The 13,648-nt window shown below is 36.0% G+C and overlaps 1 protein-coding gene across 6 annotated transcripts in view; it reads right to left on the bottom strand.

Annotated features, from left to right (window-relative positions):
* PRKD1 (protein kinase D1) overlaps positions 1-13,648 on the bottom strand; it is a 142,032-nt gene that overhangs the window by 58,298 nt on the left and 70,086 nt on the right. For all 6 annotated transcript variants that reach the window (XM_056345803.1, XM_056345804.1, XM_056345798.1 and 3 more), the window contains exon 2: positions 11,945-12,083. In XM_056345803.1, the coding sequence (XP_056201778.1) occupies positions 11,945-12,083 (139 nt within the window). The remainder of the gene's footprint in view (positions 1-11,944; positions 12,084-13,648) is intronic.

Raw genomic sequence — 13,648 nt, 5'->3', positions numbered from 1 at the left:
GTAATTCAAGTTTTATTAATCACATACTCAAAAATAGACAATTTAATTTTTTAAAAGGGTGAACCCTTTTTTTTTCTAATACACAGCTTCAAGTGAACCTATAGCAGTGGTCTCCAAGGAGAGGTGTGTCACACACCTGGGTGTGCAGAAGCCAATCCATTAGGGTGCAGAAAGACAATATTAGAACTTCAGCAACACATGTAAGTTATAAATAAATAAATATATATTGGGGGTGTACGCTCCAAAATTTTTAGTGATGGGCCACACAAAAAAATTTTGAGATGAATCTATAGGACTTTGCCACTCTAAGAAAAGTTTAAGTGCTATTAAAGATGCATCCTGTGAAATAATTTATAGCCATGTCCAAATTTCACACACCACAGAGTAAGGAAAGACTAAGTGGATTAAACAGATTTATAAAACACTAAAAGAGAGTTGATTGATCCTTTGAAGGAAATACATCTTTTGAGAAAGGATCAGATGAAGTGGGAGATGCTGAAGTATAATACTTGAATAATTTATTGAGTTACTGTTACTCAGTGGGTTGTGTTAAACTCAGTCAAAATGATAATATCTAAAACCTTTTAAAGAAGGGTAAATGTGATATGTATCATATTAAGAAAACTGAATAAAAATTGGTAAGAAAGGAGAAAAAATACCTCACCCAACTGATAATAAGATATTTTAAGGAAAATAAAGGTTTTTTTAAGTCCAGAGATTTTAACTTGTATATAACATAACATAAAATGAACATCAATAATTAATTAGATCTACTTTAGAAGGTGACAGGTGCTTTGCTTTAATGGATTAACCACAATGAATCTAACTGTAATAAGCTGTAATCAACTTCAATCCAGCCTTTCTTGGAAAGCTGGCTATACAACTTAATGATGCATAACAATTAAAAGTTATGTAATTGCTTATTCTACCTTAATCATAACAACACAGGAAATTCACAGGCATTGAGGTTACCTGTGTTAAACTGATGTACTTGAAAAATGTTTATTTTCAGTGAAATCTTGTGATAAGAGTACAAAAGCTTAAGAACAACTGGATCAGACCACAGTCTGCTAAGCCTGGAATCCTGCCTTTCAAAGAGGAGTTCCCAAAGCAGCAGCAGCAGCATCTGGTGGTATTGTCCCAGACCTCAGATGCCCCTGCTTTGCAGCAAAAGCATTCTCTGAAGCAGAGAGGAGGTGACAAAGACAGATGACACAAGGCAAATGACATTACAAGTGCCTTCTGTTTTCTGTCTCTTCCTTTCCTCAGAATTCCAAGACTTGTATTTGCTTTTCTTGACTTGCACTGAGCACTAATATGATATGTTATAAACTTGAACTTCTCAATTTTTGCTAGTATCAGCTACCTCAAAGCCCATTGTTCCATACATTTAAGAAAAAAAAAATAATCAAGAAATTCCCCTGACACTTTATACCGAGCTACACTGAATTTCATCTGGGGTGACACTTGTGCTTTACTATTCATGCCTTCCAGATCATTTATGAATGTATTTAACAGCACAGACCTAAGAACCTCTGCTAGTGACTTGCCTCCACTGTGAAAACAGCATGTTTTTCTACCCTTTGTTTCCTAAGTTATAAACAGTTATTTATCCATTTCAGCATCTATCCTCTTCTTTCATGAAAGAACAGTTTCTTCACGAGCCTTTGGAAAAGAAAGTGTTTGTATGACTTCTGGAAGACCAAGTATGCTATCTCAACTGAACACAAAACTTGACATTTTCATTAAACAGCACACAAATAAATTGAAAATATATTATCTCTGAAAATTGGACAATTAAAGGTGTACAGTGTAGGAAGTCTGATCTATTAACTTACAGAGGAACAGTGACCTCTCATGAAAAGGACCTGTCCTGAGAGAAGGATTTTGTGTTCATCCTCTCTACCAATACTATTTTTTCCAACATTTAATTTTTTAATAAATACAAGATGACATTGTTTATTATTACCAACTAATCAAGATTTTAAAATGGCATCTAGAATCTTGACATAAGCAGGAAATTATTAAGAGTTCAAAAAGCTTACTTAAAAACGTAAAGATTATTTTGTTCCTATGAAGAAATACATGGCTAGCAATACACTTGCAAATCACGTTCACAAAATCTTGCAATTATTTCATGTTTTCTGCTGCTGAAATAATCATTAAATACTAACAACATACAGAAAAGTCCATGCAGAAGAACAACTAGCATGACCAATATTGCTGTAAGAGCGCTAGAAGCAAAGCTGACACATTTAACTGCTTCTCTACCAACATTTGCCTGTTGCATATCATTTACACAGCATGTACTGTTGATGATGCTGCCAGAGAACATAAGGAAGTGATGTTGACAGGAGATCTACTTTTTTCATCCTACTTTTACCTACTTCCTCCTGCAGCAGAAAGAAAAGAATGGTAAGGCAAGACAGGAGGGGGAGTTCTGAAAGATTCTGCTGATGCAGAAAAAATACAAATTTTAAAGTCTGTATCCAGAAGGTAACAACTATAACATATATGAGCTGAAGAAAAGACAATGAGGTAAAACAAAGAAAGAAGGAAAGAACCTTTCAGTCTTAGCAAACACAAGTCATCTATCTGAAATTCATGATCCCAGAACAATGTAGGCCAACACTGAAGGATACAAAGTCAATCCACTTTAACCTGATCAGTAATGAGCCTTACCTCTAAAGACATAAGAAAAAAAAGATGACAGCTGGAGACAATTAAAAGGACATAGAAGAAGAATAATCTAAAAGATACCATCTTAGACAGGACAGAGAAAAGACAGTTGTATTTCTCAAAAACACCAGAAAAATAGTGTGTTAACATAGATAGCCATAAAGGCACCAAAAGAAGGATGCTTTTCAATCACAACGAAACAAAATCACAAACTGTGACCAAGTACATAAGTACTATAAAATGATGTCCAAAGATATAACATCATAATGTTCATCTCAAGGAAGTGGCAGTCAAACAAAAATTACAATCCAGTTGTTGATACACAGCATGTACTATAATGGTATAGTTATCCACAGCTTTTATTCAGTTCAATGTATTTTATCCTATACAAGACCATATAATATTGAATCCAAATAAAATGTCTGCATTGCACAATCACGTGGTGTAACACCTATGTGATATTAAAACAGAAACAGCTTCTTCACAAAAGCATTGGATCAATTCCTGCCCTCATCAGCTCAGCAAGGAAACATAAAATCACTGCTATTTGACTTTCTTGCTACAGGAATCCTGCCAGATTGAGCACAAGTGCTCACAGCAAGCAGATGAAGTACGTTACACTAATTCACACAAGATGCTGATGTTTCATCATCTGCCTTCCAGCACTGGGCAAAAACTTCTTACACCCCTATGTAATTTTGCTCCAGTAAAACTAGACAGATTTTTTATAATCAAACTCATATTAAAACTGTAAATATAAAATTGTTTTTTGCTGTATATAACATGAAAAGACAACAAGTTTACACAGCAGTTTTTAATAAACTTTGATGAACAAGATATAGTGTAGGACATAAACTAGGCTGCCAGGAATGTAAGTCTGAAGGCATCTAAAGTAACTGTTTCCTTGAAATCCTCAAAAAACAGGGTGCCCAAAGAATCTGAGTAGAGAAGTACAGAGCCGCAGCAACTCTCATTTGTCAGCTTGTTCTATAGAGTCTGTAAATGGTAAATATAGTTCATCGCAAAAAGGTCACAAATTCACAGACAAAGTGGTGGTGGCTGTACCTACAGACAGCTTGAAATAGTAACGTCAACGCACCCTTCATTTTAGAAAGAGGTTAACTTATCTACAACCCAGATCTCATGTAATAACTAATGTAAAAGCTTCTAAGTATTTAACTTCTCAAGAAAGAAAGGATATAAAGGACTGTACCTCTCAATCATTATTATCTCTTTATTGGTATTAATGGCAATAATAAATAAAACATTTTTAAAGGCTAGTCAGAAGAATACCAAAGAGCTTCAAAAACTAGGAGTTAAGCTTAAAGAAGTGAGTTTATCAGAGCAAGCACATTCCATTCTGCTCAAATCTACTGTGAATTTTACATTATGTTATCTTGGCGATTTGCATTTGCATCCTTTGTTTCATAAGTGGAACATGAAAGCAACTTCTTCATAGGTCCAGTCGAAGTTTGCAGCAGCTACTACTTAATCACATCAAGACTGAAGAACACTTTTCAGCTTAAGCTCACCTCACATAAATGTACTTCCTTTTCTTGAGCAAACAGTAAGATTGCACTTTAAGGAGAGAGACCTACAAAGATACAACTTCCGGTTTCTCTTCCTTTCAGTGTTTATGAATGACTGACTGCTCATTTACAGCCATCTCTGATCATAGCTTTGACTGCAGCTTCTATACCTTGCTTCCTGGTTTGGGCTGCCTACTAATTTTTTGAGAGTATTCTAATCAAAAGGACCCCTTCCTACAAATATAACATGATAACATCCTTTCTCCAAAGATTTGGATCCTTTTTTGGTCTGAACTGCAATTTAACTAGGTGTCGGATTCAACGAACACATTAATGGAGACTTCCACAGCACTAGTAAAGGACTTTCCTTTCTTGTGCATCAGGAGACCAGAAGTTTTCTAACATTTTGAAGACGAAATGAAATAGAAAGCTCACAGCTAAGAATTCTAACAGCAACATGGCAAGCAATATATTACTGACAGAATGGTATTAGTGATACTGGTCAATGAATGCCCTGGAGTGCAGCCTAATGGACCAGCAGGGTTCAACATACAAATTTGTGGGTTTCATACACTTCTGAAGTGCCCCCATACCTCCTATACAAACGCTATCAGAATACCATGTAGTCAACTTAAATAAAGTGTTAAAACAGGTATTTTAAAAAATACGTAAAATGAAAGGAAGAAAACAATATAAGAGGTAAAAATAAAACTATTTATGAGGGCCACTAACGTTCATAATGAAAGTTCTCTTTTCCTCTTTCAATGTGCAGCTGACTGTATCTGTAACTCGACGTAGCCTTTTGCCTCCACTTTGATCATAATGCCCGACCTTTCACTTCCAAAAAGCCAGAATCTATATGGGCACTGAACAACAATTTATCTGGCTGGCTGCAATAACCTGTGCTTATGTCCTGTGGACCAGCCAGCAGACAGACACAGAACATCTGTTCAGCGAGTTATGTGATTCTTACACTCCACTAAAATCCTACTGAATAATGCACCAATGCAAAATACAAGCAATAATGTTCATTATGAATATCAAAGCACAGCAGGTGCTGCATTCAGAGCTGATTAAATTTCTTGTGTTTCACCAAAAACCTCTAGCTCTACCACAAACTGTGTCGGTTATACTGTATGATGTCCACAGGTACAATTTTTTTTTCCTGAAATGGGCTAAAGTGCTTCAGCTACAATGAGCAACTCCTCTCAAATATATATTTTTCTAGATAAATTCTCCTATATTTCAAGGACCTGTAATGTAAGCTCTAAACTAGAAAATGATCATATTTATTATTCCTTAAACTGCCAAGAACATAAGTACAATAAGAAAAGGAAATTAATCACAGGTTGTCCAACCTTTATAAAAGACCTTGTAACGAAGTCAGCTACAGTGAAAATTAGAAAATGCATAGTGTTAGGGTATGAACTCAGTGTATAAACCCATAGCACTAGGGCTGACAGTTCAGCTTTCTCTACCCTGATGGTTTATTGACATGTACAATAAAAAAATGAATGCAGTGGATCAGTATGGCTCTCAACATCAGATACCAATGCCTCAGGGGACGTTTACCCACAGCAAACGAGTTTTCAGCAACAAAGCTGTAGCAGTAAAACTATGTTTTACTGCCTCTTTCAGACACACCATTCAAAAACAATTGCCATAATATACCTTGAATTTACAGAACTTCAGAAAGTATGTTCTGTTTAATATTTGTAATATAAGCTAGAAATCAAATACTTCAATCAGTTCAACAAAAGCATCTGATTGTATTTCTTCTGTCCTTCCCACAGCTCAAGAGCAAAGTGCTCAATACTCTCCACTGTAGTGGTCAAGGCCAATCTCTCCTGTTTTCAGAGAGTTTTTTCCTCCTTTCAAAACACATTTTCAAGGCATATCCAGATTATGAAGTATCATGAAAAAAATTCTTATGGTCCCATATTTAGGTGTGGGTTGTTGTTTTTTTTTAAAAATAAAGCAGAGATAACCCATCTTCAGCTAGTTTGTGATACACTATTGCCAAAATTTATAATACTTTGAAACTATGTCTGAATATATTTCCATTAAAAACTGCCAGCACTATTTCAAATACCTCCCTGAACACTAGACTATTTCCACAGTTCTTTCTCTTCTCCAGTGTTGCTGAACTGGGAATACTTTCCTCCCTTCCATGACACAGGAATTTCAACACTGCGGAAATTAATTGCTGCATTTAGTTAGGGCTCATTTGTGGGAAGACACTGGTGCTCTTGCGTGTTTATGGAGAAAATGTATTTAATTTCTCATATAACTTCAGATATCTGACTGAAGGTGAGTGTAAACAATCATCAGTCAGGCCATGGTGTATTATGAGTTTCATTTGCTGCCTTTTGCATTTAGAGAGAAAGCAAGTCTTCCAAGCACAGTGTTGTCTAGTGAAAAACACTAAACTGGTAGTAGATTAACCATTTAGTTAGAAGATTCTAACTAAATCCAGCAATTTCCGCAATGTTAAAATTCACATGCAACTCGGGGAGGAAACCATTCCCAGTCCTATAATATTCTAATATTGGAACAGGTACTGTGGCTGCATGGCTGATCTTTTGCTATAGTGGTACAGACCACCAACCAGGATGAAGAGGCAGATGGAACATTCTACAGGCAGCTGGGAGAAGCGTCACGATCACTAGCCCTTGCTCTCACAGAAGACTTCAACTTACCGTGTGTCTGTTGGAAATACAACACAGTGGAGAATCAGCAGTCTAGGAGGCTCCTGGAGTGTGTGGAAGATAACTCCCTGACGCAGCTGGTCAGTGAGCCAGCCAGGCGAGATGCCCCACTGGACATGCTGTTTACAAACAGGGAAGAACTGGTGGGTGGTGGCGTGGCTGGAGGGCGCCTTGGGCATAGCGATCACAAGATGGTAAGAGTTTTCAGTTTTCAGAGGAGTAAGGAGGAGAGTCAGCAGAACCTCTACCTTGGGCTTCCAGAGGGACAACAACTTTGGCCTGTTTAAGAGCCTCGTTGAGAGAGTCCCTTGGAAGACAGTCCTGAGGGGCCAAGGGGTCCAGGAAGGCTGATGGAGCCCAGCTTTCCTTGGGATGGCTGAACACCTGCCTGCCGATGGAAAGTAGTGAATTAATTCCTTGTTTTGCTTTGCTTGCATGTGGGGCTTTTGCTTTATCCATTAAACTGTCTTTATCTCAACCCACGAGTTTTCTCACTTTTACTCTTCTGATTCTCTCCCCATCCCATTGTGGGGAGAGTGAGTGAGCGGCAGTGTGGGGCCTGGTTGCTGGCCAGGGTTAAACCATGACTTATTCAGAGGACCTAGAAATGTATTTTGATGATCTGTGGTGATATGATGGCTTAATAAATGTTAACTGAAGTCATCCTTACAAAAACAATTTTTGGAATGAAGATGTTGAAGAACTGTTGTTAAAGGATATTAATTCTCTTTCTCAGTTTTGTTTCTTAAAATATAACAGGAGTGAAAGACATAATTAATACCCTACATAAGTCAGATTTCTTATGTGGCCATGCCCACCACAGTAGAATAGTTCAAGAGCAGAGCACTGACTCACACAAGAACTCGGGCAATGGAAGAAAAAAGCGAAGGTGAAAAAGAACAACTAATATTCACACATGTTACAACACAGACTGACTTAAAGCATCTAAGGTGCATGCTTGTAATCTCTTTTCAGTCCCATTTCACCATATGGCGCTATAATGATTTCCACAAGATTAAGAGAGAATACCATTTGATTAAATATGAAGGAACAGTAAGCTTCACCTTCTTAACTAAAGCAGCACAAGGAAGGCAAGGGAAAATGTCGTCCTGTTGCTGAATGGGACAGGCTTCCTGGTGACAAAGGCTATGGAAAAGGCCAAGGTACTCCATGCCTCACCTCAGTCTTTACTGGCAACTCCAGCCTTCAGAAATCCCAGATCCTTGAAACCAGAGGGAAAGTCTGGAGCAAGTAAGATTCACCTCCAGCAAAGCAGAACCAGATTAAGGAACATTTAAGCAAAGTGGACATACATAAATCCACGGGGCCTGACAGCTGGTCTGTAAGTGCTGACCAATGTCATCATGTGGTCACTCTTGAGTACTGTATAGTGTCCAGTTCTGGCCTCTTTAGTCCAAAAAAACCACAGACTTAACCTAAATAATAAACTAATCTAAATCATAACCTAAAAATAAATTATTTGCCATCTTTTGCACAGGGTCAGAGCACATTTCTGGTATGCACCAAACATATTGGATGAACATTATGTGAACTTGATTATTTGATAGCATTATCACTACTTAGGGCTACATTTTTTTTTAAGTACTCTGTACTGTTCTAAATCTATTGCCTCTGATGCTACTTTTAAAAAGTGCTTTTAAAAAGAATACTCAGTCAGCTTTGCTGATATAAAATACTATAAATAGACATTTATTTACATAAGAACTAAATAAAAATTTTTCATTGCTAAGGAAGGAAAGGCCCAAGGAAGACTTTCCAGTCTTTTGGCAAAGAGGAGAAAAATTATTAATTCAATTGTTCAATAAAAACCATGAAAACAAAGTCATAGTCTTTGGACCATATGGAATTAAGAAACCAGTATACCTTGCCAGAAGAGTCTTAAGATTCCTCAACCTTTACTTGTAAGTAAAAAAAGGCACTTCATTCTATTCAGGACATGAGCGATGGCTGTAGTTAAGATGACAGAAATTAGGCACCCTCAAAATAACATGTGAAACTGCTTTTAGCCATGGACTGGTGGTTGGTCAAAGAGATAGTAATACTTCTTCCTTATATTTCCCAGAAGTAGCTTCAGATATACTGGGGGGTGGGCAGGGGGAGAAGGAGAGGAGGGGAAGTGGGAGGGATGTGGACAGGACACAAAAAACCCAACCCAAGCCAAGCCAAGAGAAAGAAAGAAACTAGTTTTATTACTAACTACAGCCTATAGGATGATAAAATTGAAACAAAAATTATTCTCAGAGATTAGAACTACTAATTGATTTCAGTGAATACAAATTAATGAAATCAAGAATTCAAGACTCAGAAATGCTATGACTATGCAGGTATGATCACACTACTTCCTATAGAACTGTGAAACTATGCAAAAAATTGCAATATACTTAGTTCTTAATACATCATAATCTTACATGTGTTTTGCACTGCAAGTTTATTCAAGATACATTTTTCTTAATCTATTAATTTCCTCCATTAGAATGACCTTCTAAAATATTTGGATTCCTCTAAAGTTTTATCTTTATTTTTTCAGCACATGACGACACAGTTGCACAACCCATCATACTACAGTTGCGCAATAATACAGTCAGTGAATTGCAAAAGGGAAACAGTCCATCACAGAAATGACATAAATCAACAACAAGGTAATAAACAAATTTCTTTCATGAGTTCATCATAAATAAAACTACATAAAATGATACAGCTGACCAATAGTGTTAACAACTGCGTTAACAGAATTACTAGGAAAAGTATAATAGTACACTTTAGTGATTTGCCTTTAGCTAAAATTTGTCAGTAGAACACAGTAAAACAAAGTACAACAATACTTTGTGATACTAAAAATTCCAAGGCTTCAGCCAGCAATGTATACTCCAAGCTGGAGCATGAGAGGAAAAAATAGATGGATCTTGGGCAATTGTCGCTACCACCCACATTTTCACACAGTGCTGGTTTAATAGCCTTCATCTAAATATTGCAGAGATGCTTATGCTTGACCACTTTCGTGGAGAGATGCTTCACGTAAAAAAATAAAACTATAAATTCCCTAATGTTCTTAAACAATGTTTAATGTTCTTAAATAATGTTCTTATCACTTGCAAGTACTGCATAAAGTGCTGCTCTTGAAGATTTAAACAGCTACTTGCTTAATTTTGGTGAACTGGAAGATATGTGGTCTCCATTTCAAAAGCACACAAACAATACATCAAGTGAAGTACTAAATTCCTTGCTGATTTTTTTCCCATTGCATCTGATTTACCAATCTGGAGTGATTATTTTTTGTAGGAAATATGAAATAGAGGTTACTGGAACCTTTTCAAAAAGGAAAAATTTGTTTCCTGATATGGAAAAGATGAATGATGACTTACAGGAATGACTTTCATTATCCTTTATTGTACTTCTTACTATCCTAATCAAAGAGTATGGAATAGGATCCTATACAAGAAAACTGTATTTAAATGCTTAGTTAGTTTAGATAATGTGACCTAACGCTTACCTCCACACTTCTCAGCATCCATTAGGACTTTGGCTTTCTCTTCACTAATCCTACATTCTTCTATAGATTCAATTTCTACTTTATATGACATACATGTCTCCCTATTTTTAAACATCTTTCCAGATTGCTCTAACTGCATATTCCAACTGCAAATACAAAGCCCTTCAGCCATCTTCTAGGTTTTATTTATCAAATACAACCTTCACATCTTTACAAGTCCATACCCTTGTAAACTTTGCACTATTCCTAGTCACATACCTCATCCCTTCTTACATCTAAGCTTTTGACAAGTCCTATTGACACCTAATGGCATCCCCAGATGTCCTCAATGTTCCAGTCAAGATGATATGTGCTTATTTCCTACTTCAGTTAGAGTAAACCGCTCCTTATGGCCACTCTGCTGGCTAAATATGCTCCTTAAATCCATTTGTCATTTCATTGCCTCCAAAATGTTGGACTTTGACCTCATGGTTCACTCATACTTTCCTTACACCCCTTCACCTGCTAGTCACCTTCAGACTATAACTTTCATTCTCTGGCTTTGCATGGACTTACATAATCAACTTGTCTCCTCTGACTTTTGTATTTCCTAGGCCTAAATAGTTATTTCTTTTGCTCCACCTTTTCAGCTTCCATACCATCATTTATACCTGTCACATAACCAATAGTCCTGTACAAGAAGCATCCAGAACTCCTCTTGGACAGCCATCCATAAAAAAATATATATTTCTATAATTTTATTTGCTTCCCTACCTAGTAGTTAATTTTTTTTCTTCCTTTCCTTTTCTAATTTTAAAAATAAATCATGTAAAGAGTCAGAGCAGTCCTGGCAGGCACTGTTATGCAGGGCTCTGAAAAAGCAGTTATTCCTATTTCCAGTGGACATTTTCATGGCACTTCATACAACATAAAAGCCAAACCTCCTTACTTTGAAAGGATCCAGGTCACTGTTAGGAAGAATGGTCTTGAGAATTCCTCTCCACAGGTAAGTATGAACTGACTGCATCAACTAACAGAAAAATTTAGACTCTATTCAATTAAATATTAAACTGTTGATACTTTATGCGAGATACGTGAAGATCAATTCTAATTTTCAACATACTTTGTTAATTAAGTAAATGTTAAAAAATCTATTGCATTTTGTTGTTAATTGCTATATTTCATTTTTACTGTGCTTCTTTGAAAAGGGTTAGGCAGCCATACAGGATGATGTTTTCCTCTAAAACCGCAGAATATACATTATTTCAAATTTTTGTTTGTTTATTAATATTAACCTGTTGTTAAATAGTAATATGGACAAAATAAGGTTGTTTAAAAGTATACAATGGAACAGGAAGAAAAAAAATAATTAATAGGTATAATATGCCTATATAAACCTGAGAAAGATTTTAACCCAGCATAGGTGAAAGTCCATGCAAATAAAATTTCCTTTCTCTTGAATCCTAATTAGAACAAAAATACTGTGGATGTTTCTGGCTGCAAAAGCATGACAGTACTTTTCATTGTTTTTTAGTTACCTGATAAGACAACTTCAACTAGGTCTCCTTCTTGGATATCTGCAGCTGATTTCACTAACTGGAGAATGTTCTCAGAGGTAGGGTCATGGCGGAAGAGCAGAATTTTGTCGTACATTCCATAGAAACCACATTCGGGAAACTGCAAATACAAACCCGTAAGAATTTACTACAGTGTAAAACACATAACTGTAAAATACAATTAATATAACATTAATTTTTGAGGAAAGATTGGACCATTCCTCAGATGAGTATCAAATAGAATATGTATTTTTTCATATATGACATTATTCATCACTATATTCTGAAAAGGGCTTTTCCCCCAGGCAAGTCAGTCGTTTGCTTTTCTCCTCCTCTGTAAGCAATGTGATATCCACTAGGAATGCATTTGTTTCTCTTGCATTTCCATAGCCACTGCTGATAACTTTTTCAAAGACAAGTTCCTGTGCCAGGTGATCTAATTAGACACTCCTGGTGCAGGTGTTTGGTCTATGTGACCTATGGAGGTCCCGTCCAGCCTATATTATTCCATGATCTCTCTCCAGATTACTGCCAAAAAGATGCCTTGAGGCCAGAAGAAATATTTTTCAGCTCTGCCTAAGATGTAACCCCTAAAAGAGAACTCATTAGGAAATACCTATGTCTTGAGACTAAAGTTACTAGGCACATACTAACTTAAGGTACTAGACACATAAAACAACATTCTCAAATTTAATAATAATCATTTATTTCAATGCAGAGAAAGTGGAGCTTTGAAAAGGGATTAAATCCTGTTGAAACTAAAAAAAAAAAAAATCAAAAAAACCCATAGAGGTTATAACTAAGCAACATTTTTTCCCAGTTCTTTTTTTGCTGCAGCACAAAAATGTGAGTTAATTTTTTTCACATTCCCAGTTTAAAGAACTAAGATATTGTTTTGAAAACACTGCCAAGAAACCATTTTTCTTAAACAAAAGATTCAACTCAATTTTACGTGACTGAACTACTCTATGTATTATTCGGGAGTTTTATCAACACGCTGTGAAAAAAATCACAATAAGCATAGCACAAGAGATAAACTGGCAGGTTTTGAGGTTATAATTACTTTGAAAAGAATGCAGCACATAAGGAAGCCAACAAAAAGTACTTTAAAACAATATATTCATTACTGATTTCTAGAAGCTTCAGAACCTATCCAAGTATCCCAAGAAAGTTATACTTGCTTTTTTTTTTTAAGCTTTAAAGCATGGTTTAAAAAAAGAGAGACACAAAATGGTCAGATCCCTGGTTTGAATGAAATGCATCTAAATCTCTGAAGTTTTGTCTGTTGTATTCCAAATTATACCATAATTACTAAGCCACTGCTAATTCTTGGTTGAGCAGATTGCTTGCCTGAAAAAAAAAAAAAAAAAAAAAGTTGCTGTAATAGCTATTCATACAGGTTTTATACTCAACAGAAAATTTCCAGACTCTGAAACATAAAAAATTCTCACAGAGTATCTGCAAAGTTCTGCTACAGTGCATGTGTTTAAAGATGCAGAATTTCTGTTCATGTGCACTGTGCACCACATTAACATTCCTAGATAGATCAATTATCTATACAATATGAGACACTATTTCAAGGCCATTTCTTTGAACACCTTTATCATTTATTAATTATGAACTGAAAGAGTTGGCAATTTATTGCTGAACTTTGAGAAGGTTGCCACCAACATCAACACATAATAC

Source organism: Falco biarmicus, chromosome 7, assembly GCF_023638135.1.
Source record: "Falco biarmicus isolate bFalBia1 chromosome 7, bFalBia1.pri, whole genome shotgun sequence".
Taxonomy (NCBI): Eukaryota; Metazoa; Chordata; class Aves; order Falconiformes; family Falconidae; genus Falco; species Falco biarmicus.
This window is presented reverse-complemented; position numbering and strand designations above follow the sequence as displayed.